We start from the raw sequence: 27,746 nt of genomic DNA on the forward strand, positions 1-27,746 counted from the left end.
ATTGAGTGAGTTTGGAAATTTTTTAACTAATAATGGCTGACTCATGGAAATTAATGTTTCAATCATGCAATGTTAAATGTATGTATGGATTAATGATTATAGGCGATTTTAAGAAAATAATTACTGCAGGCTTTTGCTGTCAAAAAAAAAAAAAAACAGCTTTAGGACCATAGATTGGGATTTATTAATATTTAAGAAAACGCTGTTAACATATGTTGTTTTCTTTTCTTTTTTATTTTTATACTTATTTTTACATCTAATATCAGTTGGGCACAAAAGTCCCCCAGTCATGGACTCAATATCACTAATATGTCGGTGCTGGTCCTAAGAATAATGCACTTAAATAAAACCACTTTGGTGGTAATTAGACAGCCTACTGTCAGTAATCGTATATCCCCCGTGTGTTTCTATATAGTGGACTTTTCTGATAAAAGGGTCCATTAGCCCATTTACAAGGTGGATATAACTAATAAGGTACACCAGGAAGAGCACAGGTTCTTTTCTGTGTCTAGTTACAGTACTCTGAAGATTTCTTCCTCGTGTTATCTTGGGAAGTTTTCTTCTTCCCACTCTTGCTTCTGGCTTGCTCATTAAAGGTCAAAATCAATTTCTATATGTCTGTAATGCTGCTTCATGACAATGTCTATTGTCAAATAAAATTATATTATTCTTTATAATTTACAATAAAAGCATTTTGGATTAATATCTTACAGCTGAAATGGCATAGTATTACAGCAGAAACGTGGAGGAGTCTGTGAACTTATATCCGGGCTTGTGATTTTCAATTTAAGTAGTGCAATAAAGAAGAGGTGGAAATTAATAAACGTTTAAAAGTTTTTTTTATATATATTTTTTATTGGGATATATTATTTACTGCAAATCAATACTATATATATAGTTTGAGGACACCTGGTCATAATTATGGTATGTGCTTTTTGAGCATTGCATACGACATTTAGTCCCGAATTGCTTTTATAATTCCCTCCACTCTTGTTCCACTAGATTTTGGAATGTGCTTGTGAAGATTTGTGCTCATTCAGATACAAGGGTGTTAGTAAAGTCAGGTAGTGATGTAGGGTGAGGAGACCTGGGGTGCAGTCAACTTTCCCATTCATCCCAAATGTGTTCAGCAGGGATGAGATCAGAACTCTATAGCAGGAGATCTTCCACTCCAACCCATAACTTCATGGTTTGTTTTGTGCACAGGAGCACTGCCATGCTGGAACAGGTTTGGGTCAGCTAGTTCAAGTTAAGGGAAAATTTCATGCAACTGCATCCAAAGACATCTTATACAAATGTGTGCTTTGCGATAACAGTTTGGGAAAGTACCACATATTGCCCTAAAAGTCAGGTGTCCCAATATTTTTGTCCATATAGTGTATATACAGACTTTGCCATTAGTGTGGTTTATTTTACAGGGTTGAAAGCAATGGCGAATACAAAGAAGCACACTGAACAATACTGTAAATATTTCTATCGACCTGGCAAATTATAGTTATAATCCTTAAAAGAAAAACACAGAAATGATGCATCAGAGTTTACTACTGTGGTAATAATGAAATGTGCTACATTCTGGGTAATACAGTATGAGTGCGTATGGGGAACAGGAAGTAGAGATTGGAGGTAGGAACCGTGTTTCAGGGTCCTTGTTTCCTTCCGCGTGCGCCCTTTAGTTGCTAAGATACGGTGCTTCGTGCATAGATGATGCGCTACTAAATGAGGCTGAATTAATCCCATCAGAAGAGATTTCCGAAAATTATTATTTATTAATATGGACGAAGGAACGGAAATATCTGTCACCATTGCTCAAGTTGTCCAGCGGCTGAGGGGAACTCATTTACACTCCCAGCTGGAGAAACAAGCCAAAGTGAGCAGGCGCAGTGTGCGCATCCTGCACACATCACACTAACAACACTGATTTTCTTCTTGTTATTAAACTGCCAGCAGTCGCACAGTGAGTAAAACGATCAATTCGACATGTGACTACTAGTGTTAATTGTATATTTGATTGCAGGAATGTTTACACAGCCCGGAGATAAAGCTCGAATCTTTAAAAGAAGATGTCCGGAATTTCCTCAGAGCGGCAGGTACGCAGGGTGCGCCGGCTTCCTCATCCGGGTACTGCAGAGACACTCACTACAGCGATGATGGAGAAATGCTGAGATTGTTATTTTTCTCTACAATCACTTAAGCTAATCTTTTTTAAAAATATTTTTTTTGCACTTTTCCTGTCTTATAGGTTGGGAGAGGAAGTTGCAAAATGCAGTATACAGAGAATTGCACATGTAAGTTGAAATATGTATTTTGTATATGTATTTTGTATTTTTGTAATATGTGTTTTAAAAATCATTTTTTAAAGGTAACACTATAACAATTTTGTAGGTGATGCACTTTCAAGGTACAAAATATGTACACTGGATGGTACCATGCCATAACCGAATGAAACCCTTGTTTTTGTTTTCTTTTTACACGCACTGACGCACACGAACGAGATGCACTGTATGGGAAAATGTTTGGAACTAAGGGGTACAAACCTGTTTGAGCATGACATAATGCACAGATTACGCTTTATGAAGATGTTGTGTGTTCAGGTTGATGTGGAAGAACTAAGGGGTTCTGACCTCAACCCTATTGAACACCTATAGGATGACATTTTGGCCTCTTCACCCAACATTGTCTAATCTCACTAATACACTTATATCTGAATCAGCACAAATCCACAATGCCAGGCTATAAAATATAGTAGAAATCCTTCCCAGAAGAGTGGAGACTACTATAAAAGATACACGTGACTAAATCCTAAATCAACAAGCACATATAATATATGGCCTAAGTATTGGGATATGTAATATGCCATATGTGATTCTCCCCAAACTGTAAACACGCAGTTGGAGGCACGCAATTGTATAGGACGTCTTTGGATGCTTGAACTAGGAGACAAATATGAACAAACAATATGTGCTCTGAATTGATATTTATATTGATATTCACTAATGGTTTAACTTTAAACATTGTGTGCTCTCACCATTCAGCAATGTTACGTGGACATTTTACAAATTGGATTTGAGAACCCCTGGATCATTAACACCCAACAGAAAAAAGCATTACTCAGATAGTCTAATAGAGGCGCCACTGAGCATGTGCAGAGTTTAAAATAAAACACAGCAACACTACTCAGCTGGGGGGTACAAACTTTTGCACGTGACTGCAAAGGGGGTTGCTGGATTAACCTTCTCGGATTTTGCCTATGACTTTAGTTTCTCTTAATGAGAAGGTTTAGGAGTAATAAAAAGTAATACCAATGTGGACAAAATTGTTGATTGTTCTCCTTCTATAGTTAACTGATGGCTGTACTATCAGTTAGTGTATAATAATGACAAGTACTTTCATTAGAACATGTGATGTGAAATTTCCAGGATTTCCCAATTAACATTTTGTAACCCATATATAAACTACCCAGAACCCAATATTAGTGTTAAATTAAATAGAATTTGATCTCCATTGAATCACATTGCAGTATATGGCAGTTGTATGCTAACCAACAGAATATGGATGATTATTTGAGGGCACAGCTTTGGGTTTTTGATGCTGACCCTGTTTGTGGTTCTTTCCCTAATTTTTCCCACACAGTGTGGAGCACACAATCGTCTATAGAAATTCGGCACGCTGTACTATTAAGATTTAATTGAAACTAAGTTCCTAACTAAGCTACTATGCACAAAAGCAAGATCCATGAAGACATGGTTTGCCAAAGTTGGAGTGAAAAAAAAACTGACGTGGCCTACACACAACCCCGTTTAACAGCTTTTGGATCAACCGCAATGTTGCCTGAATCGTAGGTCTCCTTATTTAACATCAGTGCCTGACTTCACTGATGTTCTTCTAGCTGAAGGAGCACACATTACCACAGCAGGTTATTATAAGAGCAAATGAAGAACTAAATCTGGAATGGGTTGGAACGCTCAACAAGGACATATGAGCATAAATGGCAGATGTGGCATATAGACTAGTTGTGCCAGTTTAGAATGTTATTTAATCTAAACTGAATATCAGTTCTTACTGGCTGATGAAGGACTTGACACTAAGTGGTGAGTAAAAACCTTTGAATGTTTTCTACTATTGTCATATGAGAGCTGTGCTGAATCAAATGACCTCCGTCCGATGTAAAAAGAAAAAAAAAGAAGAAGAAGAATGGAGATATTCTGCTTTGAGCCAGTGAGCCATTTGTATGCCATTTCAAGATGATGTGTTTATACAAATTCTAGTGCGTTACAGTGGTAATGGAGCTCACAGGAAAAACGTTTCTGGAGCTGCTGCTGTTGCTGTTCAGTCATTTAATGGGATGGACAAAGATAAATTGTGTCAGGTTTCCTGCAGATTGTGAAGAATTCTCATAGCAGTTTATAGATTAGGTGAATCTGCTATATATCATTTATTCTTAGGAATTTAGCGATCTGATCTCATTGTTACGATTTCCCTATAACCCTGCTACTATGGGCTATGACTGGGATAATTTAAAAGTCTTTTTTGGCCTAAACCTTGCCTAAGAACATTTTGCATCCATCTGTCCATTCCAGACATGAAATACACTGATTTATTTTTGGGGGCAATTTAGAATTCCAAAGGCAGTGAAATAACATGAAACCCAAATGCTATTGCTTTTCCTGTGGGTCACGTGGACAACAAGCTGCAATAAACAAAATCAACTTTAAGATGAAAATGATCCTCAGGGTATTTTGTTTTAAAAATGAAAAACAAAAAAAATAATAATAATAAAGTTTTAGAAGTGAATACAATTTCAATGTATTTTAGTGATGACACTGTAATACAATTACAGGCCTAAGTTGTACTCAGGGGCATGCTTGTACACTGAGAAACATCTGAAAACTCTGATGTCAGTGCATAAATATTGTTGAAAATTGGCCAGAATTTCATTTCATTCATTCATTCATTCATTCATTCATTAATTCATTCATTCATTCATTCATTTTCAGTTCCAAGGATTGTGGTGGTTTTACAATCTATGCCAGTGCAAGTGGGTGCCAGTGCAACTACAGAAATGTGCCATGAGAAAAAAGGTGTATGTGAGCACAGGTGCTACCGTTATTGTAGTTGTAACAGTACTGTATTTGTTACTGTATTTGTGTTGAAGAATATCTTTCAACATTTACAACCATTCAGCTCATTTTTTACAGCGTTGTCTCTACAAGCGAGGAATCTGGCAGCCAGTTTGTTTATTTCCTGACAGGTGGTAGTAAATTAGGCAAAATAAATCTAATGGGACCACCCACAAGTCTCCAAAAAATCACTGCTTTATTTATCCTATTCCCTACCACTCATCTGAAAATAAATAAACAGGCTTACAGATTAAAAGTCAAGTGTTTAACCATGGCTTTACAAATGTGTAAGGAACTTCATGGTGGTTTCCTTAGGATCTCCCCTTGGCTTGTTGTCTTGCTGATTTGTAGCAGCAGTGATCACCACAAGACTGTGACTTCAGGTGCATATCCTTTAAAAGCTTCTTACTATGTCATATTTTTAGAATTGTCCCGCGTATTGCAATTGTATTCTGTATCGCAGTCCTCACGCTGCGTAAGAAACTATAGTCAGTGCAGGATTAACTGAGATTAGTAACCCGATCTCCAATAGCCAAATGAATTTACACTGCACAGTTTGATGGAACTTATTTAACATATTGGTTCTTTGTCATCTTCAGCTGTCTAACAGGTTTTCTGCCAGGATGAATTGGTATTTGGAGCAAACTATGAGTCTTTCTTGATTAGAGCCATTGTCACAGCTAAAAAGAGCAGACCTATAGCATGATTCTGCCACCACCATGCTTCACCAGGTGTATTGTGTTCTAAATCTAATATTTTTGCCTCAAATAAATATGAACATAATACATTTTACCAAACTTTAGGCAGGTTCTAGGGCTTCCGTCTCGCCACTCATAATATAGCCACATGAAGAATACAACATGTTCTTATTTTTGCAGCTTTTTAGCTGCTGTAGGTCTCTTGGCAGCCTGACGCTTAGTGTTTCTTTTGTCCCTTTGTCCTGTCTCCTGTTATTTGTAATGAAACTATGGTGTCCCATTTTCTCCTCTTGATCATGGACTTCCATGGAATGAACATGGTGTTCCATGGTGCAATAAGGTTTTGAAATTGTATTTATTTATTTATTTTACTACGCTCATGATCAGTATCTTTCCACAGTGAGATCCTGCGCATGCATTGCAAGCTCTTTGCGGACCATAAGTTTAGTTTTTTTGCTTTATAATATACTAACATATATGTTAGTTTAGTGTTACTAATTAGATAACATGAGCATGTTCTTTTTTTTTCCGGTGGGGTGTGTGTGTGTTTGTGTGTGTGTGTGTGTGTGTGTGTGTGTGTGTGTGTGTGTGTGTGCGTGTGCGTTGCAGTTTGCCTCCACCTGCTCACCCTGCAGCTTCCCCAGAGCACATAAAAGAACCACTGGAGTACATGCGCAGAGCCCAGGTACCATTTTTCTCCCCCAAACACAGCAGTCATTCCACTTTTCTTTTTCAATTCAGTCTGTGCTTTAGCTCACATCTGCACCACACTGTGTGTGTGTGTGTGTGTGTGTGTGTTTAAAAGGCATGCTGGGAGAAGAGGATCCTCAAGAGTCTGAACAGCATGTGTACTGAGTTGGGGGTTCGGTTCCTTTGGCCCACAAGGTACTTTTCACACTAAAATACTCAGACCACATGCAGTCAAAAGCTTTACCTCCGAACAGAAGCATGTTTCACCACCAGTATTAAAGCCCTAACGTGCCTTAATTTTTTGAAACATTCACACCTATAACTTCTTATAGAGTTATGTTTAAGTTCTTACAAAGTTTGATTTTGGATCCATACATTAAATTTCTAATGTCTCAAAACCCAAGTATTATCTTAATTAATGTTTTAACTTAACGTTGCTTTACTTTTAAGAGTCTAGAACCTCATCATTAACTTATTATAATTCTTCCATTGGGTGTTTATTAAATATAACTACTGATTCAACAGCGGCCTGTTGCAGATCAGAGACATTTAACTAACAAATGGAATGAATTGGGCACAGATGAACCAGGTACTTCATTGTTCATTCGATGCATGTCAGTGCAATGTGAGTTTTATGTTATTTTAGTTTTTTTTATTGCTATGTCAGAACACAAACAGGCACAATTTGTAATATATATATATATATACAGTACAAACCAAAAGTTTGGACACACCTTCTCATTCAAAGAGTTTTCTTTATTTTCATGACTATGAAAATTGTAGATTCACACTGAAGGCATCAAAACTATGAATTAACACATGTGGAATTATATATGGAATTATATACATAACAAAAAAGTGTGAAACAACTGAAAAATGTCATATTCTAGGTTCTTCATGGTAGCCACCTTTTGCTTTGATTATTGCTTTGCACACTCGTGGCATTCTCTTTTCTCTTTTTACATTTAGAAGGATATTTTATTTGCATGCTTTATGTTGAATGTGGTTTCACTAATAATAAACATACATTTGCATTAAGCATTGATATTTGTCCATGCCCATGTCGATTAGATTTAAAAAAACTTGAAAAGTATTAATTTAAGGTACATTTAGAACAGATAGAAATGTGCAATTAAGTTGCGATTAGTCACTATTACAAGTTTCATATATATATATATATATATATATATATATATATATATATATATATATATATATATATATATATACACACACAGTAAGGAAAATAAGTATTTGAACACCCTGCTGCATAAAGACACCTGTCCACCCCATACAATCAGTAAGAATCCAACCACTAACATGGCCAAGACCAAAGAGCTGTCCAAAGACACTAGAGACAAAATTGTACACCTCCACAAGGCTGGAAAGGGCTACGGGGAAATTGCCAAGCAGCTTGGTGAAAAAAGGTCCACTGTTGGAGCAATCATTAGAAAATGGAAGAAGCTAAACATGACTGTCAATCTCCCTCGGACTGGGGCTCCATGCAAGATCTCACCTCGTGGGGTCTCAATGATCCTAAGGAAGGTGAGAAATCAGCCCAGAACTACACGGGAGGAGCTGGTCAATGATATGAATGAGCTGGGACCACCGTTTCCAAGGTTACTGTTGGTAATACAGTAAGACGTCATGGTTTGAAATCATGCATGGCATGGAAGGTTCCGCTGCTTAAACCAGCACATGTCCAGGCATGTCTTAAGTTTGCCAATGACCATTCGGATGATCCAGTGGAGTCATGGGAGAAAGTCATGTGGTCAGATGAGACCAAAATAGAACTTTTGGGTCATAATTCCACTAAACGTGTTTGGAGGAAGAAGAATGATGAGTACCATCCCAAGAACACCATCCCTACTGTGAAGCATGGGGGTGGTAGCATCATGCTTTGGGGGTGTTTTTCTGCACATGGGACAGGGCGACTGCACTGTATTAAGGAGAGGATGACCGGGGCCATGTATTGCGAGATTTTGGGAAACAACCTCCTTCCCTCAGTTAGAGCATTGAAGATGGGTCGAGGCTGGGTCTTCCAACATGACAATGACCCGAAGCACACAGCCAGGATAACCAAGGAGTGGCTCTGTAAGAAGCATATCAAGGTTCTCCCGTGGCCTAGCATGTCTCCAGACCTAAACCCAATAGAGAATCTTTGGACGGAGCTCAAACTCCGTGTTTGTCAGCGACATGCCAGAAACCTGACTGATCTAGAGAAGATCTGTGTGGAGGAGTGGGCCAAAATCCCTCCTGCAGTGTGTGCAAACCTGGTGAAAAACTACAGGAAACGTTTGACCTCTGTAATTGCAAACAAAGGCTCCTGTACCAAATATTAACATTGACTTTCTCAGGTGTTTAAATACTTATTTGCAGCTGTATCATACAAATAAATAGTTAAAAAAATCATACATTGTGATTTCTGGATTTTTTTTTTTAGATTATGTCTCTCACAGTGGACATGCATCTACGATGACAATTTCAGACCCCTCCATGATTTCTAAGTGGGAGAACTTGCAAAATAGCAGGGTGTTCGAATACTTATTTTCCTCACTGTATATATATATATATATATATATATATATAACCTCCATTCTCCCAGATTTTAAAGTGTGATTGTGGAAATTTTGTTCTTCACAAACTTTACAATCTCAATCACAATTTTTATATTTAAAAGATTATTTTTTTCATCATCCCCAGACGCCCTCAGTCTTTTTACACATTAGCATTGCTACCTCCCCATGTGTGTATTATTGTATTCCCCTGTGTCTATTTTTTGCCCTTTGCTTGTTTACAGTTCTCTTGTGGAATATAACAGTTCTATAACAGTGTTATCACTCCACTCCGTGTGCGATAACATTTGCAGCTGTTCTACTGGACACTGGCATAAACAGCTTAGCTTGTGAAACCGGAGCGTGTCCAGACTGTTGGAATGAGTCCCGATAAGCAGAGCTCACCTCCCAAAACCACTGCCTGGCTTTCTCTCTCTCTCTCTCTCTCTCTCTCTCTCTCTCTCTCTCTCTCTCTCTCTCTCTCTCTCTCTCTCTCTCTCTCTCTCTCTCTCTCTCTCTCTCTCTCTCTCTCTCTCTCTCTCTCTCTCTCTCTAGGTCATGACCACTGGAGAACAGTTTATTTAATATAGTTATATTTAGCATTACCATATAACTTATTTAGGGCTAATTGTTTTAAATGTAACAGTATAACATGAACACTATATTAGTTCTACAAAACTGTTTTTAGAACAAATACAGTGCACCCGGAAAGTATTCACAGCGCTTCACATTTTCTCATGATACAGCCTTATTCCAAAATGGATAAAATTCATTATTTTCCTCAATATTCTACAAACAATACCCCATAATGACAACATGAAAGAAGTTTGGTTGAAATTTTTGCAAACGTATTAAAAAGAGGAGAAAAAATACGTACATAAGTATTCACAGCCTTTGCTATGGCACTCAAAATTGAGCTCAGGTGCATCCTGTTTCCACTAATCACCTTTCAGATGTTTCTACAACTTCAGTTGATTGGACACAATTGGGAAAGACACACACCGGTCTTTATGAGATCCCACAGTTACCAGTGCATGTCAGAGCTGCAGACCTTTGAGACAGGATTGTATCGAGGCACAGATCTGGTAAGGGTACAGTGAAATTTTTGCAGCATTAAAGGTCCCAATGAGCACAGTGACCTCCATCATCAGTAAATGAAAGAAGTATGGAACCACCAGGAGTATTCCTAGAGTGGTCCAAACTGAGCGATCGGGGGAGAAGGGCCTTAGTCAAGGAGGTGACTAAGAACCTGATGGCCACTGAAAGATCTGCAGCATTTTTCTGTAGAGAGAGGAGAACCTTCCAGAAGAACAAACATCTCTGCAGCACTTCACCAATCAGGCTTGTATGGTAGAGTGGCCAGACGGAAGCCACTCCATAGTAAAAGGCACCTGAGAAACTAAATTCTTGAACTCTTTGACCCGATTGCCAAGCATCATGTTTAGAGGAACACATGGCCAATACCATCCCTACAGTGAAGCATGGTGGTGGAAGCATCATGCTGTGGGGATGTTTTTCAGTGGCAGGAACGGGAGACTAGTCAGGATCGAGGGAAAGATGAATGCAGCAACCGACAGAGACATCCTTGATGAAAACCTGCTCTAGAGCGCTCTGGACCTCAGACTGGGGCGACGGTTCAGCTTCCAACATGACAACAACCCTAAGCACACAGACAAGATAACAAAGGACTGGCTATGGGACGGCTGTTGGAGATCTGAAAATGGCTGTGCACTGACACTCCCTATCCAACCTGATGGAGCTTGAGAGGTTCTGCAAAAAAGAATGGGAGAAACTGCCCGAAAATGCTCAAGGATGTAATTGGTGCAAAGGCTGTGAATACTTATGTACATGTGATTTTTGTTTTTGTTTTAATACATTTGCAAGAATTTCAAACACATTTCTTTCACAGTGTCATTATGAGGTATTGTTTGTAGAATTTTGGGGTAAAAATGAATTTTATCCATTTTGGAATAAGACTGTAAGAAAAAAACCTGAAAAAAGTGAAGGGTTGTGAATACGTTCCCGGATGCACTGACCATTATTTCTGTTACAACTTAACGGTTTTTCATTTGTAGATCTGACCAGGTTCAGGCCTGTATATGCACCCAAAGACTTCCTAGAGGTGAGTTTCTTTTAATTGAAAATATCCGCTAGTGTTAAAGAGTTTGAGGGAGGTTTGAACTCGCTGATTGGATTCCAGGTGGAAATATTACTCTAAATAACTTTGTATGAGAGATGCTGTCTGTGATTGACAGGCACAGACATGTGCTTCCTGGCAACAGGATGTATTCATTGAGCACACCCAGTTTCATTATGATTACCAATGATTGCTGTAACATACACAGTGTTTCTATGGTCAAAGAGTAATTTTGTGTAGGTAGGGATGATGAAGAGCTTTTAATGTTATGAATGGCATAAATCATATTTATATAACTACGGATGCTATATGTGGTATGTGTACCTGCTACTATATGAGATATACTATAGGTCCTATATGTTATTACTGTATATAAGATTTATGTCTTCTTTCAAAGGTGCTGATTAATCTGAAGAACCCCAATCATGACATTAGTGAAAGGCTCACAGCTACGAGCCACCGGGGACTTATTCAGGTTTCTCTTAATGTCCGTGATATCCCACAGCTGGTGAGTTTTTTATTTTCTCTTTTCTCTTTTTAATTGCTTAACCTCTTTTTTTTCGACACCATAATCAGACTGCACGCTGAAGTTCTTCTAACTGCATTTTTGCACATGATGCAGTACGAGCACGAAGCAGCAAACTCAAATCCTGCATCTGTTTTCAGAGAGAGGCTTATCCAGAACTGAGTCTGAATTGCAGCCAACTCGGAATAGACGATCATGCGCACATCTCCCCCGGTATTCCATTATTCTGTCTATCCATCTGTAAATGTCATGTCAGTTAAATTCTTCTGACTTGCATCCATTCAGTTTTTTTTTTCTGTCTTATACAGTATAATCATTTAAAGTAGATTATTAAGATCACAGCATAAGATGAAACACTGCTTCTTTTTAGTTCATGTTTTAACTATAAACACGCGACAGGTAATGTTAGTAAATGCAGTTCTCCATTGTTCTGGCCATCCATCAAACCGTTTGGTTAATTGCAAAAAAAAAATTAATTTGCAGATAAATCTTAATTTCTTTTTACAATCTCAAAATGATGGACAATGTTTTTCCTGCCGATATTGCTTTTTAAGTAATTTAGTAACTATACAGAGCAGTCATGTGTTCAGTAAACACAGATAGATAGATAGATAGATAGATAGATAGATAGATAGATAGATAGATAGATAGATAGATAGATAGATAGATAGATAGATAGATAGATAGATAGACTGCTTTGGGATTTAAACTCATAACTTTCATAAAGTTCAAAATCTTATCCACCATCTCCCAGGACAGTGAAATAATTTTCTTTGCCTTTTCCAGCTTGTTAGGAAGTTTGGTTCAGAGATAATATGGCACCCCTTTAGCCTAGTAGCTTAAGGGCCTTGAACAAGAGTCCTGTGGTGATGACTTTGGACCTTCTGACAAGTAACCCAGAGCTTTGCTCTTTAAACCATAATTGCCCCTTATATTGGTTCCTGATTTGAACAGGTTTATCCGAAATCCAGCACAGAAATCCCTGACGTTCCAGGAATTCCCCCGAAAATCCGCGAAGTGGCAACCTAATATACATACAGTACAGTATACAGAATACCTGTATATCTTAAGGCTTAATAAACCGTTCCAACACTCTTATAAACCTTTCCTCTGCTCTTAAACTTTTAATATTCTTAAACCTAAGCATAAACATTTCTATATGGATACTCACCAGTAAAGATACAACTTGAATGATGAAGACGACGATGAATTAATTGTGCAGTACTAATGATGATGAAGGTGATGACAATGAAATGTATGTACTGCATACCCAAGAAGCACATTACAGCTCTTCTGAAAGCTTCATTTTTTAGGCCAGAAAATGCTTATTTTAATAATTTAAATAATTAAAATAACTCTTAAGTACCTATATACCGCAAAATCCAGCGATACAGCGAAAAATACGCAAAACTAAATTATATATGTTGCATGTAAAAACCCAGTGAAACAGTGAGACCGCGAAAGCTGAACCGCGATGTGGTGAGAGATTACTGTATCGCCAAATCATTCATAGCGCAATAGTTAGATGATGAGCACTTACAGTATTTCTAATCAGTCACATGCACTGCTTACTGTTCTCTCTTTTTCTTCACACAGATTTATTTGAAAGTGAATACCTTCATATTGGAAATAAAGGTAAAAAAGAACAAAAACCAAGCAAAGTTTTGCTGAGAGTGTTTGCATTATGCCCATCATCTTAGTTTTATTTGTACATTTGTACTCTCTCTCTCTCTCTCTCTCTCTCTCTCGCTTCTAAACCATACATCATACATTATTCATTTAAAGACAAAAGAAGAACATACACCTACATTCAGATCTCTCGTGCTTTTTATTAACAATCCAGAGGAAATGGAAAGCTTGTTCAGTCTGTTATTTAAAAATGTAACTTAATAGCTTTCGTGAACCTTTTTTTCAGAGTGTATACAGTGACAGTTTTTTTGTGTTAGTGTTGAGTGAGCAGGACAGTGCAGCCGCTCAGCAGTACAGCAGACAGGGATGTCCCACCGGCCTCCGAGCGCAGTTATGGGCTCTGATCCTCAATGCCACTAATGATCCAGAGGTAACATATTTCTTGCTACAGGTATCACTGTGCAGTTGAACGAATGGTAACAATGAAGGCAAATGTGCCGAATTGCAAAAATAAAATATTCCTGATATAAGTATGTCCGAAAAATAAAAGTGCTTATACTGCAAGTCAAAAGCTTTTACATACTCTACAAAATTTAACCCAAGGAATAGTTATAATTCAATCAGGAAATGTTTATTGCTAATTGTTCAGGGAATAGAAATTTTTAGAAACAACTTTATTGGAGCAATTTTGAAAGGGCAAAATCCTTTTATATATATATATATATATATATATATATATATATATATATATATATATATATATATATATATATATATATATATATATATATATATATATATATATATATATATATATATAAATAAATAATGTGTGTGTGTGTGTGTGTGTGTGTAAAATACATATTATTTATTTATTTATTTATTTATTTATTTATTTATTTATTTACCTTCACTGTTAATTTATAACATTTTACTTTTAATATGTATGTTTACTGTTTGAGTATTTTAACCCGGTTTATTAGGTAAACCCACTGGGTATTTATGGGCCTGATTTGAATAAAGCAGAGCTTCTTCAGTGAGTCTAAGCATGACCAGTTAGTTTCACAGACACTTTATTTTGATTGAATTGCTGTTCCGTGTTATTTTGTTTGGTCTGTGACAATAACAAAACAAAAAAAGCTCCAGATGTTTATAAACTTTCGATTCGGCAAACATGTGGACTGTGAGAGCTAAACTAAAAATGTTGTAGGCTTTTAACAAAACAAAAAACAAAACAAAAAATTATGTTTGATGGATACCGACGCATATCACAGTTAAACATTTTCCAATATTTTAAATATAATACATAAATAAAGTTTAAGTATGAAATATTAAATCAAGCCCAACACAATAAAAAAACGATTAGAATCTCTTTACAAATAAACAGTTCCTGTCCTTTATTTATTTTCCAAATATAAATCCAAAATGCTATTCGTTATAATATTCAATTTACTTTCTCTGATATCCAGTCCACTATATTTTGCTGTTATTACCTTAATACTGATACTGGCTATTAGAACAATGACATCTCTTATGAAAACACCACTGCCCATCAACAACACATTTTTTCCTTTTTTTTGTATTAAACTTTATGAAAAATATGTGCATCAACTAGAATTAGTTTTAAGCTGCCATCTGTTATAGTGTAGAAAAAAAAAAACATTTTACACTTAAGATCTTTAACAGTCTTTTACAGTCCAGCCCTATCTATTCTTATGTTCAAGTGTGCAGTGATCTGGCACATTTCCTGTAAATTATAGGAGCATTTAGATTTGCTTGAAATGCTCTGGCTGGTTTCCTCTTGCACTGTTTTAAATCCGGTGACAAGCCCCCTATTTAAGAAAACTCCTAAAAACCATTAACTACTTTCATGTTGAGATTTTCTTTTTTCATTTTTCAATTGCAGCGGTGCTTTTCTGACACAAACCAGACACCTGATGGCTGTAATTCATAGGTCGGGATATGAGAGAATTGTACCGACAGTTTTCCACATCTTTGCTTTTTCATTTTCATCCTTCGTTTGCTGGGAAAAAAAAGGACAGAAAATGTTCTTTGTTACTTCCTGCTCCATGCTTGCCCCTTATTCGCAACGGCCAACATAATAATAGCTGTAATTCTTCTGAATTTGCAATAGTGTGCTATTATCTAAAAATATATGATAGATTCTAAAAAGGGGCACCGTTAAAGTATAGTAATGTTCGAAAGGGAATTGTGGGTAATGCTTTCAGTTTCCACTTTGGTTTCTAAAAAAAAAAAATCTAAGTCAACTTACAGCATCTTCAGGTTTAAGCTTTATGGTATTCCATCATTCCGGTTAGATTTAATTACCTGTCGTTTCTTTCTTTTTTTTGCGAGGACGTCATGCATTATGAGCAACTGAAGGCTGCAGTCATACACCACGACCTGCTGGTGGATAATCTAATATATAAGGTACACACGCAAACACATTTAAGAAGTTTTGAAGGGTGCAGTTTATTCGATAAAAATTGATTTTGTGGTCGCTTGATTTATATGACGTTTTAGGCGAATTGTATAATTTCTCTTGTTGTTTAAAGGAGGCTTTTTAGATTTTCTTCATTAGGTTTAGAGTTCAAGCGAAGTTTGGGGTCATGAGATTTTCTTATGTCAAGGTTATGTTTTCTTAAAGCGGTACCTTTAATATAAGCAAACCAGGTCTGGAAATACTGTATGATTAGCTGAATCACTTTTGCTAGAATAAAAGGCACTTTCTTGACATGAGTCATGAGCATGCTTCTCTGTGGTTGGTAGTCAGATTTGATCTGGATTAGATTTGTTAAGCAATTCTCACAACATGTCTGACAATTAGCCTGATAACTGAATGAAAAACAGCGTGCCAATTGTGCTTCTTTTCTATCGCCCTTAGGACGTGAAGCTGACTGCGAGTAATGATGACTATTACTTTGTGTTTGAAGATTTTCTTTATCAGGTGAGCAGAACACACTTCCTGTTCCCAACATGTTTCCTTGGACACCTTTCATTTAGGCTACTACATTTTATTTTTATTTTTTTTTCCTAAAGCATGTATATATAGACAAAAATTTGTGGACACCTGACTATAAGATTTGTATACGCTTTTTGAACATTTCATCCCATATTAAGTCCCCATTTGTTGTTATAATAACCTGGGAAAAACCCAGGAAGCTGTTGTACTAGATTTCGGAGTGTGGTTGAGGAGATTTGTGGTCATTCAGCTATAGGTAAAAGTCAGGTACTGATGCAGGTAAGGTGAGGAGGCCTGCGTTCCAATTCATCCCAAAGGTTGTGATCAGAGCTCTATAGCAGGCCACTGAAGATCTTTCACTCCATCCCATGTAAACCATATCTTTGTGGAGCTTGCATTGCGGAGAGGGGCATCGGTCATGCTGAAACACGTTTAGATCTCCTAGTTCAAGTGATTGGATGGAAAATTGAATGCTACTGCACCCCCCCCCCCACACACACACACACATTATTCACATTTAAATATTACGGAAAGAACAGCAAGAGTAATCAAATCACATGACTTTTACTACTTCAAGCTTCATATGTCACTGCGTAAGATAATTCTACATTGTTTTAACAAAAAAGGTTTGTAAAAATGTAAGTGAATATCCTCTTTTCACGACTCAGCTTTTTTTGTTTTAGAGAGATACCGTTGCATTATCAGAAATGTGTCATTCCCTTTGCACACAGCACTATAAACCAAACTTCTAAAGTACATCATCCGTTCCAGGCCACATTTCTTCTCATGATAATAAGCAGAACAGATTGGCCCGTTTAATGCCTGCACATGCGGACGAGCCCTAAAAATATCCCAAAATCTGTTCAATCATAAATAGAAAGATTTTCATTAATAGTTTCACTTACAGTGAACTTTTTTTTTTTTTTTTTTTTTTTTTTTTTTTGAGGGTTTAAATACGTCTGACCCAAATTCGGATAAATGTAATTAATTCCCGCAGCACCGAAGGCAGCCGTAGTTATAATCCTGATTGCATTTACAGTTAAAGATCATTCTGGTGGTTACATGTACTAGTGAAACTTCAGCCCCAAACAAATGTAGTGAATCATTGCAAGAGCAATATTCTCCAGCCCGGGGACCACAGGTGTGGAATGATTAACTCAGCATAAATATTGGTTTTTCTACAAAGTTTTTCCAAGTAGATAAAACCATGTTGTCTTTTGATGTGTTGAGTAATAGCAGTACTGTTTACAGCCAGTATTTCAACAGTTTAGTTGTGGGAAGGTTCGAAATTACAAATGCACTTTTGACTCTCAAACAGAATTCGTTATTGATCTTTTTTTTTTATCTTTTATAACAATGTGAGGTTTTCTGCCCTTAAAGCATTTAAATAGATCCTTTTGTTCCTATTGTTGGAATCTGTAGGATGCGGGGAATGAAGTGCTACTGGCTATGCATGTGATCTTAAGTACCCCGCTTTGCAAATTGCACCTGAGCGATTTGCTATAGATGTAAAAGAAATCATTCAAAATAGACTTCTGTAGCCAGGAGACTTTACTCTTTCTCTGTCTCTCTGTCTCTCTGTCTCTCTGTCTCTCTCTCTCTCTCTCTCTCTCTCTCTCTCTCTCTCTCTCTCTTTCTCCCTCTTTCTCCGGGGCAGGTTTGCGAGGACAAAATGTACCTATAATGACAGTAATTTATGTCAATTTGTGTGTACTTTAACAGGTTCTCCTGTGTTTTTCTCGAGACACTGCAGTTTTGGAGCACTTTAGCTACAATAGTGCCACTCCTCCCAAATCTTACATCCAGGGTAATGTCTATATAAGTTCCTATATAAGTCTCTATACAATATGACCGCGTACTTGAATGTACATTAACGAGAGCATCAGTGTTTATTGTTGCTGTTGCCTTTATTGGAGCGGCATTGTTTAATACCCAGTGGATCATTGTGTTAGTATTTTTATGTGATGTGTAAGAACTGAGCATAGTGTTATAGGAAAATAATCCACAACTGTATGCATGGAGACTATTGGGAGATATACAGTGAGGAAAATAAGTATTTGAACACCCTGCTATTTTGCAAGTTCTTCCACTTAGAAATCATGGAGGGGTCTGAAATTGTCATCGTAGGTGCATGTCCACTGTGAGAGACATGATCTAAAAAAAAAAATACAGAAATCACAATGTATGATTTTAAAACTATTTATTTGTATGATACAGCTGCAAATAAGTATTTGAACACCTGTCTATCAGCTAGAATTCTGACCCTCAAAGACCTGTTAGTCTGCCTTTAAAATGTCCACCTCCACTACATTTATTATCCTAAATTAGATGCACCTGTTTGAGGTCGTTAGCTGCATAAAGACACCTGTCCACCCCATACAATCAGTAAGAATCCAACTACTAACATGGCCAAGACCAAAGAGCTGTCCAAAGACACTAGAGACAAAATTGTACACCTCCACAAGGCTGGAAAGGGCTACGGGGAAATTGCCAAGCAGCTTGGTGAGAAAAGGTCCACTGTTGGAGCAATCATTAGAAAATGGAAGAAGCTAAACATGACTGTCAATCTCCCTCGGACTGGGGCTCCATGCAAGATCTCACCTCGTGGGGTCTCAATGATCCTAAGGAAGGTGAGAAATCAGCCCAGAACTACATGGGAGGAGCTGGTCAATGACCCGAAAAGAGCTGGGACCACCGTTTCCAAGGTTACTGTTGGTAATACAGTAAGACGTCATGGTTTGAAATCATGCATGGCACGGAAGGTTCCCCTGCTTAAACCAGCACATGTCCAGGCACGTCTTAAGTTTGCCAATGAACATTCGGATGATCCAGTGGAGTCATGGGAGAAAGTCATGTGGTCAGATGAGACCGAAATAGAACTTTTGGTTCATAATTCCACTAAACGTGTTTGGAGGAAGAAGAATGATGAGTACCATCCCAAGAACACCATCCCTACTGTGAAGCATGGGGGTGGTAGCATCATGCTTTGGGGGTGTTTTTCTGCACATGGGACAGGGCGACTGCACTGTATTAAGGAGAGGATAACCGGAACCATGTATTGCGAGATTTTGGGAAACAACCTCCTTCCCTCAGTTAGAGCATTGAAGATGGGTTGAGGCTGGGTTTTTCAACATGACAATGACCTGAAGCACACAGCCAGGATAACCAAGAAGTGGCTCTGTAAGAAGCATATCAAGGTTCTGGCGTGGCCTAGCCAGTCTCCAGACCTAAACCCAATAGAGAATCTTTGGACGGAGCTCAAACTCTGTGTTTCTCAGCGACAGGCCAGAAACCTGACTGATCTAGAGAAGATCTGTGTGGAGGAGTGGGCCAAAATCCCTCCTGCAGTGTGTGCAAACCTGGTGAAAAACTACAGGAAACGTTTGACCTCTGTAATTGCAAACAAAGGCTACTGTACCAAATATTAACATTGACTTTCTCAGGTGTTCAAATACTTATTTGCAGCTGTATCATAGAAATAAATAGTTACAAAATCATATATTGTGATTTATGAATGATTTTTTTTAGATTATGTCTCTCACAGTGGACATGCACCTACGATGACAATTTCAGACCCCTTCATGATTTCTAAGTGGGAGAACTTGCAAAATAGCAGGGTGTTCAAATACTTATTTTCCTCACTGTATATATATATATATATATATATATATATATATATATATATATATATATATATATATATATATATATATATATATATATATATATATACCGATGTCTCTTCGCTTTTGTCTGAAATTAATATGACAGACAAATGCAGCTTGTATTTCAGAAGTATTTCACGTCCAAGTGCAGAATCGTCTGTTATGATGACTTTCCTGTGGTTTTTGTAATAATCCTTCTAATCAATAAAACACGCTGTTTTCCCCAGGCAAGACCAGCACAGAGGAGTTTGCTGTGGTGTATCCTCCGAATGGTACTTTCATTTAATTTATACTCTGCTTTTAATATCTGTTTCACCTGCAATAAGCTTCAAGTCATAATATATAATAATATTCAGTGCTGTTTTGAATCACAGCGGCAGCTTTTTTCTCATATCATTTGTCTCTTTTGTTTATTAGGTGTTATCCCTTTTCATGGCTTCTCAATGTATGGTGAGTGTGAGAACATTTAGGTGCTTTGCATTGAAATATTGTCACTGGCCACTTTAGTAGGAACATTTGTGCATTGATGCAAACAGGGAAGCATGTGCTCACTAATAATGTGGAGAAGTGAAGATAACCAGGTGATCCAACTGCCCAGTTTCAGTGATGCTGAACCCGATTTGATTTTTTGCTGTTGTATGTCCTACTTGTGCATTTTGAGATGCTTTTCTGCTCACCGGGGTTGCAAAGAGTGATTGAAACAGCTGTCATAGCCTTTCTGCCAGCTAAAACCAGTCTGGCCATTTTTCTCTGAACTTCTGATCATGTGTAAAGTACAAAAAAAGACTCTTGTTTGCACTTGTAGGATTTTAATCATTACAGTTACGAATGTTATGAGTATTTACTCTGTGTTTATATATATATATATATATATATATATATATATATATATATACGTGTGTATATATATATATATATATATATATATATATATATATATATATATATATATATATATATATATATATATATATATATACAGTGAGGAAAATAAGTATTTGAACACCCTGCTATTTTGCAAGTTCTCCCACTTAGAAATCATGGAGGGGTCTGAAATTGTCATCGTAGGTGCATGTCCACTGTGAGAGACATAATCTAAAAAAAATAATCCAGAAATCACAATATATGATTTTTAAACTATTTATTTGTATGATACAGCTGCAAATAAGTATTTGAACACCTGTCTATCAGCTAGAATTCTGACCCTCAAAGACCTGTTAGTCTGCCTTTAAAATGTCCACCTCCACTACATTTATTATCTTAAATTAGATGCACCTGTTTGAGGTCGTTAGCTGCATAAAGACAACTGTCCACCCCATACAATCAGTAAGAATCCAACTACTAACATGGCCAAGACCAAAGAGCTGTCCAAAGACACTAGAGACAAAATTGTACACCTCCACAAGGCTGGAAAGGGCTACGGGGAAATTGCCAAGCAGCTTGGTGAAAAAAGGTCCACTGTTGGAGCAATCATTAGAAAATGGAAGAAGCTAAACATGACTGTCAATCTCCCTCGGACTGGGGCTCCATGCAAGATCTCACCTCGTAGGGTCTCAATGATCCTAAGGAAGGTGAGAAATCAGCCCAGAACTACACGGGAGGAGCTGGTCAATGACCTGAAAAGAGCTGGGACCACCATTTCCAAGGTTACTGTTGGTAATACACTAAGACGTCATGGTTTGAAATCATGCATGGCACGGAAGGTTCCCCTGCTTAAACCAGCACATGTCCAGGCACATCTTAAGTTTGCCAATGACCATTTGGATGATTCAGAGGAGTCATGGGAGAAAGTCATGTGGTCAGATGAGACCAAAATAGAACTTTTGGGTCATAATTCCACTAAACGTGTTTGGAGGAAGAAGAATGATGAGTACCATCCCAAGAACACCATCCCTACTGTGAAGCATGGGGGTGGTAGCATCATGCTTTGGGGGTGTTTTTCTGCACATGGGACAGGGCGACTGCACTGTATTAAGGAGAGGATGACCGGGGCTATGTATTGCGAGATTTTGGGTAACAACCTCCTTCCCTCAGTTAGAGCATTGAAGATGGGTCGAGGCTGGGTCTTCCAACATGACAATGACCCGAAGCACACAGCCAGGATAACCAAGGAGTGACTCTGTAAGAAGCATAGCAAGGTTCTGGCATGGACTAGCCAGTCTCCAGACCTAAACTCAATAGAGAATCTTTGGAAGGAGCTCAAACTCCATGTTTCTCAACGACAGGTCAGGAACCTGACTGATCTAGAGAACATCTGTTTGGAGGAGTGGGCCAAAATCCCTCCTGCAGTGTGTGCAAACCTGGTGAAAAACTACAGGAAACGTTTGCCCTCTGTAATTGCAAACAAAGGCTACTGTACCAAATATTAACATTGCCTTTCTCAGGTGTTCAAATACTTATTTGCAGCTGTATCAAACAAATAAATAGTTTAAAAAATCATACATTGTGATTTCTGGATTTTTTTTTTAGATTATGTCTCTCACAGTGGACATGCACCCAAGATGACAATTTCAGACCCCTCCATGATTTCTAAGTGGGAGAACTTGCAAATTAGCAGGGTGTTCAAATACTTATTTTCCTCACTGTATATATATATATATATATATATATATATATATATATATATTTTTTTTTTACATCATGCAGTGGCTCCCCTGTGTTTCTTGTACAACGAACCCTCAAAGCTGTACAGCGTATTCAGAGAGATGTACGTGCGCTACTTCTTCAGACTTCACTCCATATCCTCCTCCCCCTCAGTAAGCATATGTTTCAGAATGTCTCACTATGCGGCTGGCGAGTGTGTTTTTCGAGGTCTGTAAATGTTCGTGTGTGCTGGTATGTTTCACAGGGTATAGTTTCTCTTTGTCTGCAATTCGAGAGGTTACTCCAGAGCCATCTTCCCCAGCTCTCCTATCATTTACAAGAGATTGGGGCTCAACCGTAAGTCTAAACTGCAGCATGTCCTCCCCGCATGATGTATAGTATTATGTAGGTCTTTGAATATATTATACACATTTATATGCAGACTCAAATAAGTAGCACTGCGTCAATGCATTTACAGTCCGTTTGAAAGCTTTTGCAAGTAATTAAGTTGACCTGCGTTTATACACGTACATATATCTTTCTATTTATTATCATGTAACATGCAATTATAGTTAATATTTCATTATACTCTGCTATTGGGTCCAATGAGCCCCAGAAAACCTTCTTGGATTCACTATTCGAATGGCCCCATCTAGTGTTGATGATATGCACATACAAGTCTTTCTTATGTTATATAATATATTGAGTGTCCCACATAATGCATTTACAGGGCTGGGACTAACATGGGACACAGATAAATTACTGCCCTATGTGAATGAAAAGCTGCTCAGGACTATTGAAAGACACTTTATTAAATATCTCAGCGCTTATACTTGATTATAAATGAAAATTCTCACCGCAGATTGCGTATCGCGTTTAAGTGGATGGTTCGGGCCTTCTCGGGATACCTATCCACCGACCAACTCTTGTTGTTATGGGACCGTATCCTTGGCTACGGGTCTTTAGAGGTAGTAGCAGGTGGGTCAGTGCTTCGACTTATAATCAGAAGCTTGTATACTGAACTGATCTTTTAACACCTTTTTTTTTTTCAACAGATTTAAAATAAATAAATATTAAACCTAAATGTCAGTCTGCTGCCATTTTTCTTTATAAACATTACAGAAACAAAGCCTGTTATTTTGACTGACATTTGATTGGCCGTCCTCCTCGTTTCTTCCGTAGTTCTGGCGGCTGCCGTGTTCACGTTCCGTGCTGAAAATCTGATGGAGGTGACGTCACTGGCCTCGGCTGAGGTGAGCGTGTGTGCATGAGAGAAGGCGAAAGGTACTGAAATAGCGTGCTGACTTACAGCCAGCACCAGTAACCCAGTCTCCCAAAGGCACGGCTTTAGAATCGCTGGCCTGGACATTTTTAAATTCAGACCACCCTCCCTCCCTCCCTCCCTCCCCCCCTCACAGCCCCTAAATGTCCAGAACCAAGTGCGTTACAGGTTGGGAAAAAGCGTTTTTTTGCATTTTCCCCCTATACAGTCGATTTCTTTAACTTGTTAAAGGCTTGTGATTACAATTAGTTTGCTTTGCAACGATTTTTTTATTTCCCCCCTTGACTGTAAGACAGATTCCTATAATGTCTTTTAATTAGTAACACTTTAATATAGTGGACTGTCACATGAATAGCTAGCATTTTAAAAGCAGCATCATTTGTTGCTGTATCAGGCGACAGTTGGATTGACAGCTGTAGTAAAATTTCATCTGAGCCTTTGGCGTGGCCCCTGGCCGTAACCCACTGACGCACAGCCTCGAGGCGAGGAAGGGAAGATGCTTCTGTGCTCTATCTGCTTGCTCACATAGCACCTGGCCCTGAAGCCCTGAAGAATGTATCATAACATACAATATTTTTAGCACCTAGGCCCTTGGGTCTGAAACTGTAGAAGCCTGCAAACATGATAGGAGCCTCTAAATTTACTCGCCACCAAGCCTAAAAGGCCAGAGCTTGAGATTGATAATGCAACTTAGTCTCAAACTCGAGCCTTTTAGGCTTTATGGTGAGTAAACAGATTGATTCTGCTTCCACATCTGAAATCCTTGCTCTGAATCAGGGTGTGCAGAACCTGACTCTGGTTGTAGTACGCACACTTTTTTGTCCTTTCAGGGTGGCTATTGGACACCATTTTCTGCAGCAGAAACACAAAGGAATAATACAAAAGTAGGTGTGGTGGTTTAGAACAAAAATTAAGACACAGTAATGTAACCCCTCGGACACTTTTCCAACAACCCCATGTCTCAGTGTCTAATTCCTCACACTACAGAAATTTGCAGATATTTATTCATTAATGAACAACAAGATGCTCTTTCTCTTGAAGACCCTTGCACGTTTGAAAATTATACTGATGCTGGAGTTCTATAGATGTCCCAAAAATGTCTATTTTAGTATTAACTAACTATTAGCTATCTATTACACACTTTACTGGTGTTGTAGTGCACGATTTCTTATTGTGTGTCAGAGTATGTGATATGTTCACCAAACATTCCTGAATGAGCTATTACTATAGAAACCAGTGCCACAATATAAACGTACTGTATTTTTGGTATAACCGGAAATATTGTCAGGACAGCGCAGTGGTACAGCAGGATTTAATAGACGTAAAGTCCTTGCGCGTACACCGCTCAATTCAATTCCTAACGCATCCCACTGCTTTGAAGATTCTCATTCTAAAGAATAAACTGGCTTTTGTTCATCTCTCTATGTGTTCAGTGATGTGTGCCTACAAATCACCCTGACCCCATTGTGCCATACATCAATGTTTTCCTGCACTCAAACGGGTGTCGCCTTTGTTTATTTATTGTGTCCTTTTTTGTCACAGGCTGTCCTTGCTGACCTCTCAACCCTTAAGGTTATGCCCCTCCTGCAGATATTCCTTTTTGCTACAGGCATCTGAGGAGCATGATGTGAAGATGCGTGTCCTTTCAATGGGGTCAGCTGTGCCCGTGACAACCAAGTCATTTTTGTTGTTGAAACTCAGAACAAATAAGTGAAAAATGAGGCGCAGAGGTGAAGAGCAAATTATCCGTGCCATTAAAACCAGGTTTAATCCCTCTGCACCCGTCCACAACCACGGCCTAATCCAGCAGGGCTGCAGTGAATATGCTGCTTCGCAGGATTTAATACTGGCATTCTTCAGATGATTGATGGCGTCATATTACAACCTAATAGTATTTGTGACAAGTATATTGCTGCAACTTTTAGCAGTGAAAGATGTATTACTCAGCGGCCGTGACCTTCAGAATTCTTTCGTGAAAACGATATTAATATACGAATAGATATAACTTGCACGTTATATTATAAGTAATATATGGATGTTATGCAGGATTTTTTTTTCTTTTAATAAATACAACTATGCCACACTTGCAGTTTTAAACTGATAAACATAAATCGAAGGCAGCACCGGAGGATCCTGGGAACTCAAAGCCATCCACAGTGCATTTCCACCCCAGTCCCAGTTTTCCCATCATAGGCTCACAGTGCTATGAAGCTGTTACTGGATAGAAATGGGGGAATTAATGAATCTTTTGTTGCCTCTTCATAGAATAACACGTTTATGAAGTATATAGCACACGTTTGAGAGGAAGTGCTATCATTAAAAAAGTACTTCCTCCAGGACTGCGTTTCATCAGACGAATAATCCGAGCTGTCTGTTGTCTCATATATTGTTTACTTTGCTCATTTCTTGGAAGGGTGGAATATATAAGCTTATAATAGACCTATATGTAGTTTTTGGCTTATATGAGGTATTAAATGCATTTAAGTTTGCTGCCATTGTTTCTAGTGAAAGAAAAATTCCATGTAATAGACAAGACTAGGAAATAAAGCTCCTTGATCTGGGAGCGCCATAATTAGCGCCATAAACTGATTGTGCCAGCAAATTAAAAAGGTATGCATGCAGATAAGACGCATGCCTCGGATAAAACAAGCTTTCTCCTAAATGCCAGTATATACATAGTTACATATTTAATGCACAATCATTTTGTGTTTATTGCGTTCACTGCTTGTGTATTATGTATGCTGGCTTTTTATGTCTGAGGTTCTTGATGCACACCATGGAGGCAAAAAGAACATGCTTGAAAAACAGACCTGTTGTTATGTGACAAATAAATTTGCCTAAAGCATATGATGTGGATTTTCCTTGTACTGGTTGATTACATAAATCCCTCCAAATATATAATATATCCTCAGAAGAGGAAGGATCCTGGTGTGTTCTGGTTTTTGTATGATGTTTTATACCATTATGTATCGTTGCAAAGGTTCAACATTCAACATGCCAATAATTAAAATGTTGATCCTTTAAACACTGACGTATAAGAGTGGAGGAAGGTGCAGAAGTGGGATCGACAGAGTGATGAAAAAAGTAGGCAGGAGTACAAGGAGATGCGGCAGCAGGTAAAGAGGGATGTGGAGAAAGCCAAGGAAAAGGCATATGAGGAGCTGTATGAGAGGTTGGACACTAAGGAAGGAGAAAAGGATTTGTACTGGCTAGGTAAAGGGACCGAGCTGGGAAGGATGTGCTGCAAGTTAGAGCAATAGAGGATGCAGATGGAAATGTAGAAAAGCAGGAAGTGGATAGAATTAGTAAGGAGGAAGTGAGAGCCGCGATTAAGCAGATGATGAGTGGAAAGTAGGTAGGACCAGATGACATACCGGTAGAAGTATGGAGATGTTTAGGAGAGATGGCAGTGGAGTTTTTAACCAGATTGTTTAACAGGATTTTGGAAGGTAAGAGGATGCCTGAGAAATGAAGAAGGAGTTTGCTGGTACCGGTTTTTAAGAATAAGGGAAATTTGCTACAGGTGAATAAAGTTGATGTTGAGGAGTTGTGGTATTGTATGAGGAATTCAGGTTTGTTAGAGAAGTATGTGAGGGTGGTGCAGGACATGTATGAGGACAGTGTGACAGCAGTGAAGTGTGCAGTAGGAACGACAGACTGGTTCAAGGTGAAGGTTGGACCAAATCAAGGATCGGCTCTGATGGACAGATTGACGATGAGGACAGAGAGGAGTCTCCATGGACTATGATGTTTGTGGAAGATATTGTTTTATGTGGTGAGAGTAGAGAGCAGGAGGAGAAGATCCTGGAGAGGTGGCGGTACGTGCTGGAGAGAAGGGGAATGAAAGTCAGTAGGAGTAAGACAGAGTACATGTGTGTGAATGAGAGGGAGGGCAGTGGAGT

The 27,746-nt window shown here is 38.2% G+C and overlaps 1 protein-coding gene across 1 annotated transcript; it reads left to right on the forward strand.

The window, feature by feature from the left end:
* The first annotated feature begins 1,618 nt into the window (after nucleotides 1-1,618).
* tbc1d19 (TBC1 domain family, member 19) lies at nucleotides 1,619-26,691 on the forward strand. Its single transcript, XM_083541276.1, is given in 22 exon segments — nucleotides 1,619-1,867; nucleotides 2,015-2,087; nucleotides 2,240-2,285; nucleotides 6,425-6,500; nucleotides 6,621-6,674; nucleotides 6,677-6,700; nucleotides 7,031-7,094; nucleotides 11,136-11,182; nucleotides 11,595-11,705; nucleotides 11,864-11,936; nucleotides 13,320-13,358; nucleotides 13,670-13,782; nucleotides 15,708-15,782; nucleotides 16,237-16,299; nucleotides 18,037-18,121; nucleotides 20,207-20,251; nucleotides 20,397-20,429; nucleotides 22,626-22,735; nucleotides 22,828-22,919; nucleotides 23,425-23,540; nucleotides 23,745-23,815; nucleotides 25,387-26,691. Coding segments are annotated over 22 exon segments (1,581 nt in total). The 5' UTR covers nucleotides 1,619-1,771; the 3' UTR covers nucleotides 25,462-26,691.
* Nucleotides 26,692-27,746: the final 1,055 nt, after the last annotated feature.

The sequence above is a fragment of the Silurus aristotelis genome, assembly GCF_946808225.1.
Source record: "Silurus aristotelis genome assembly, chromosome: 5".
Taxonomy (NCBI): Eukaryota; Metazoa; Chordata; class Actinopteri; order Siluriformes; family Siluridae; genus Silurus; species Silurus aristotelis.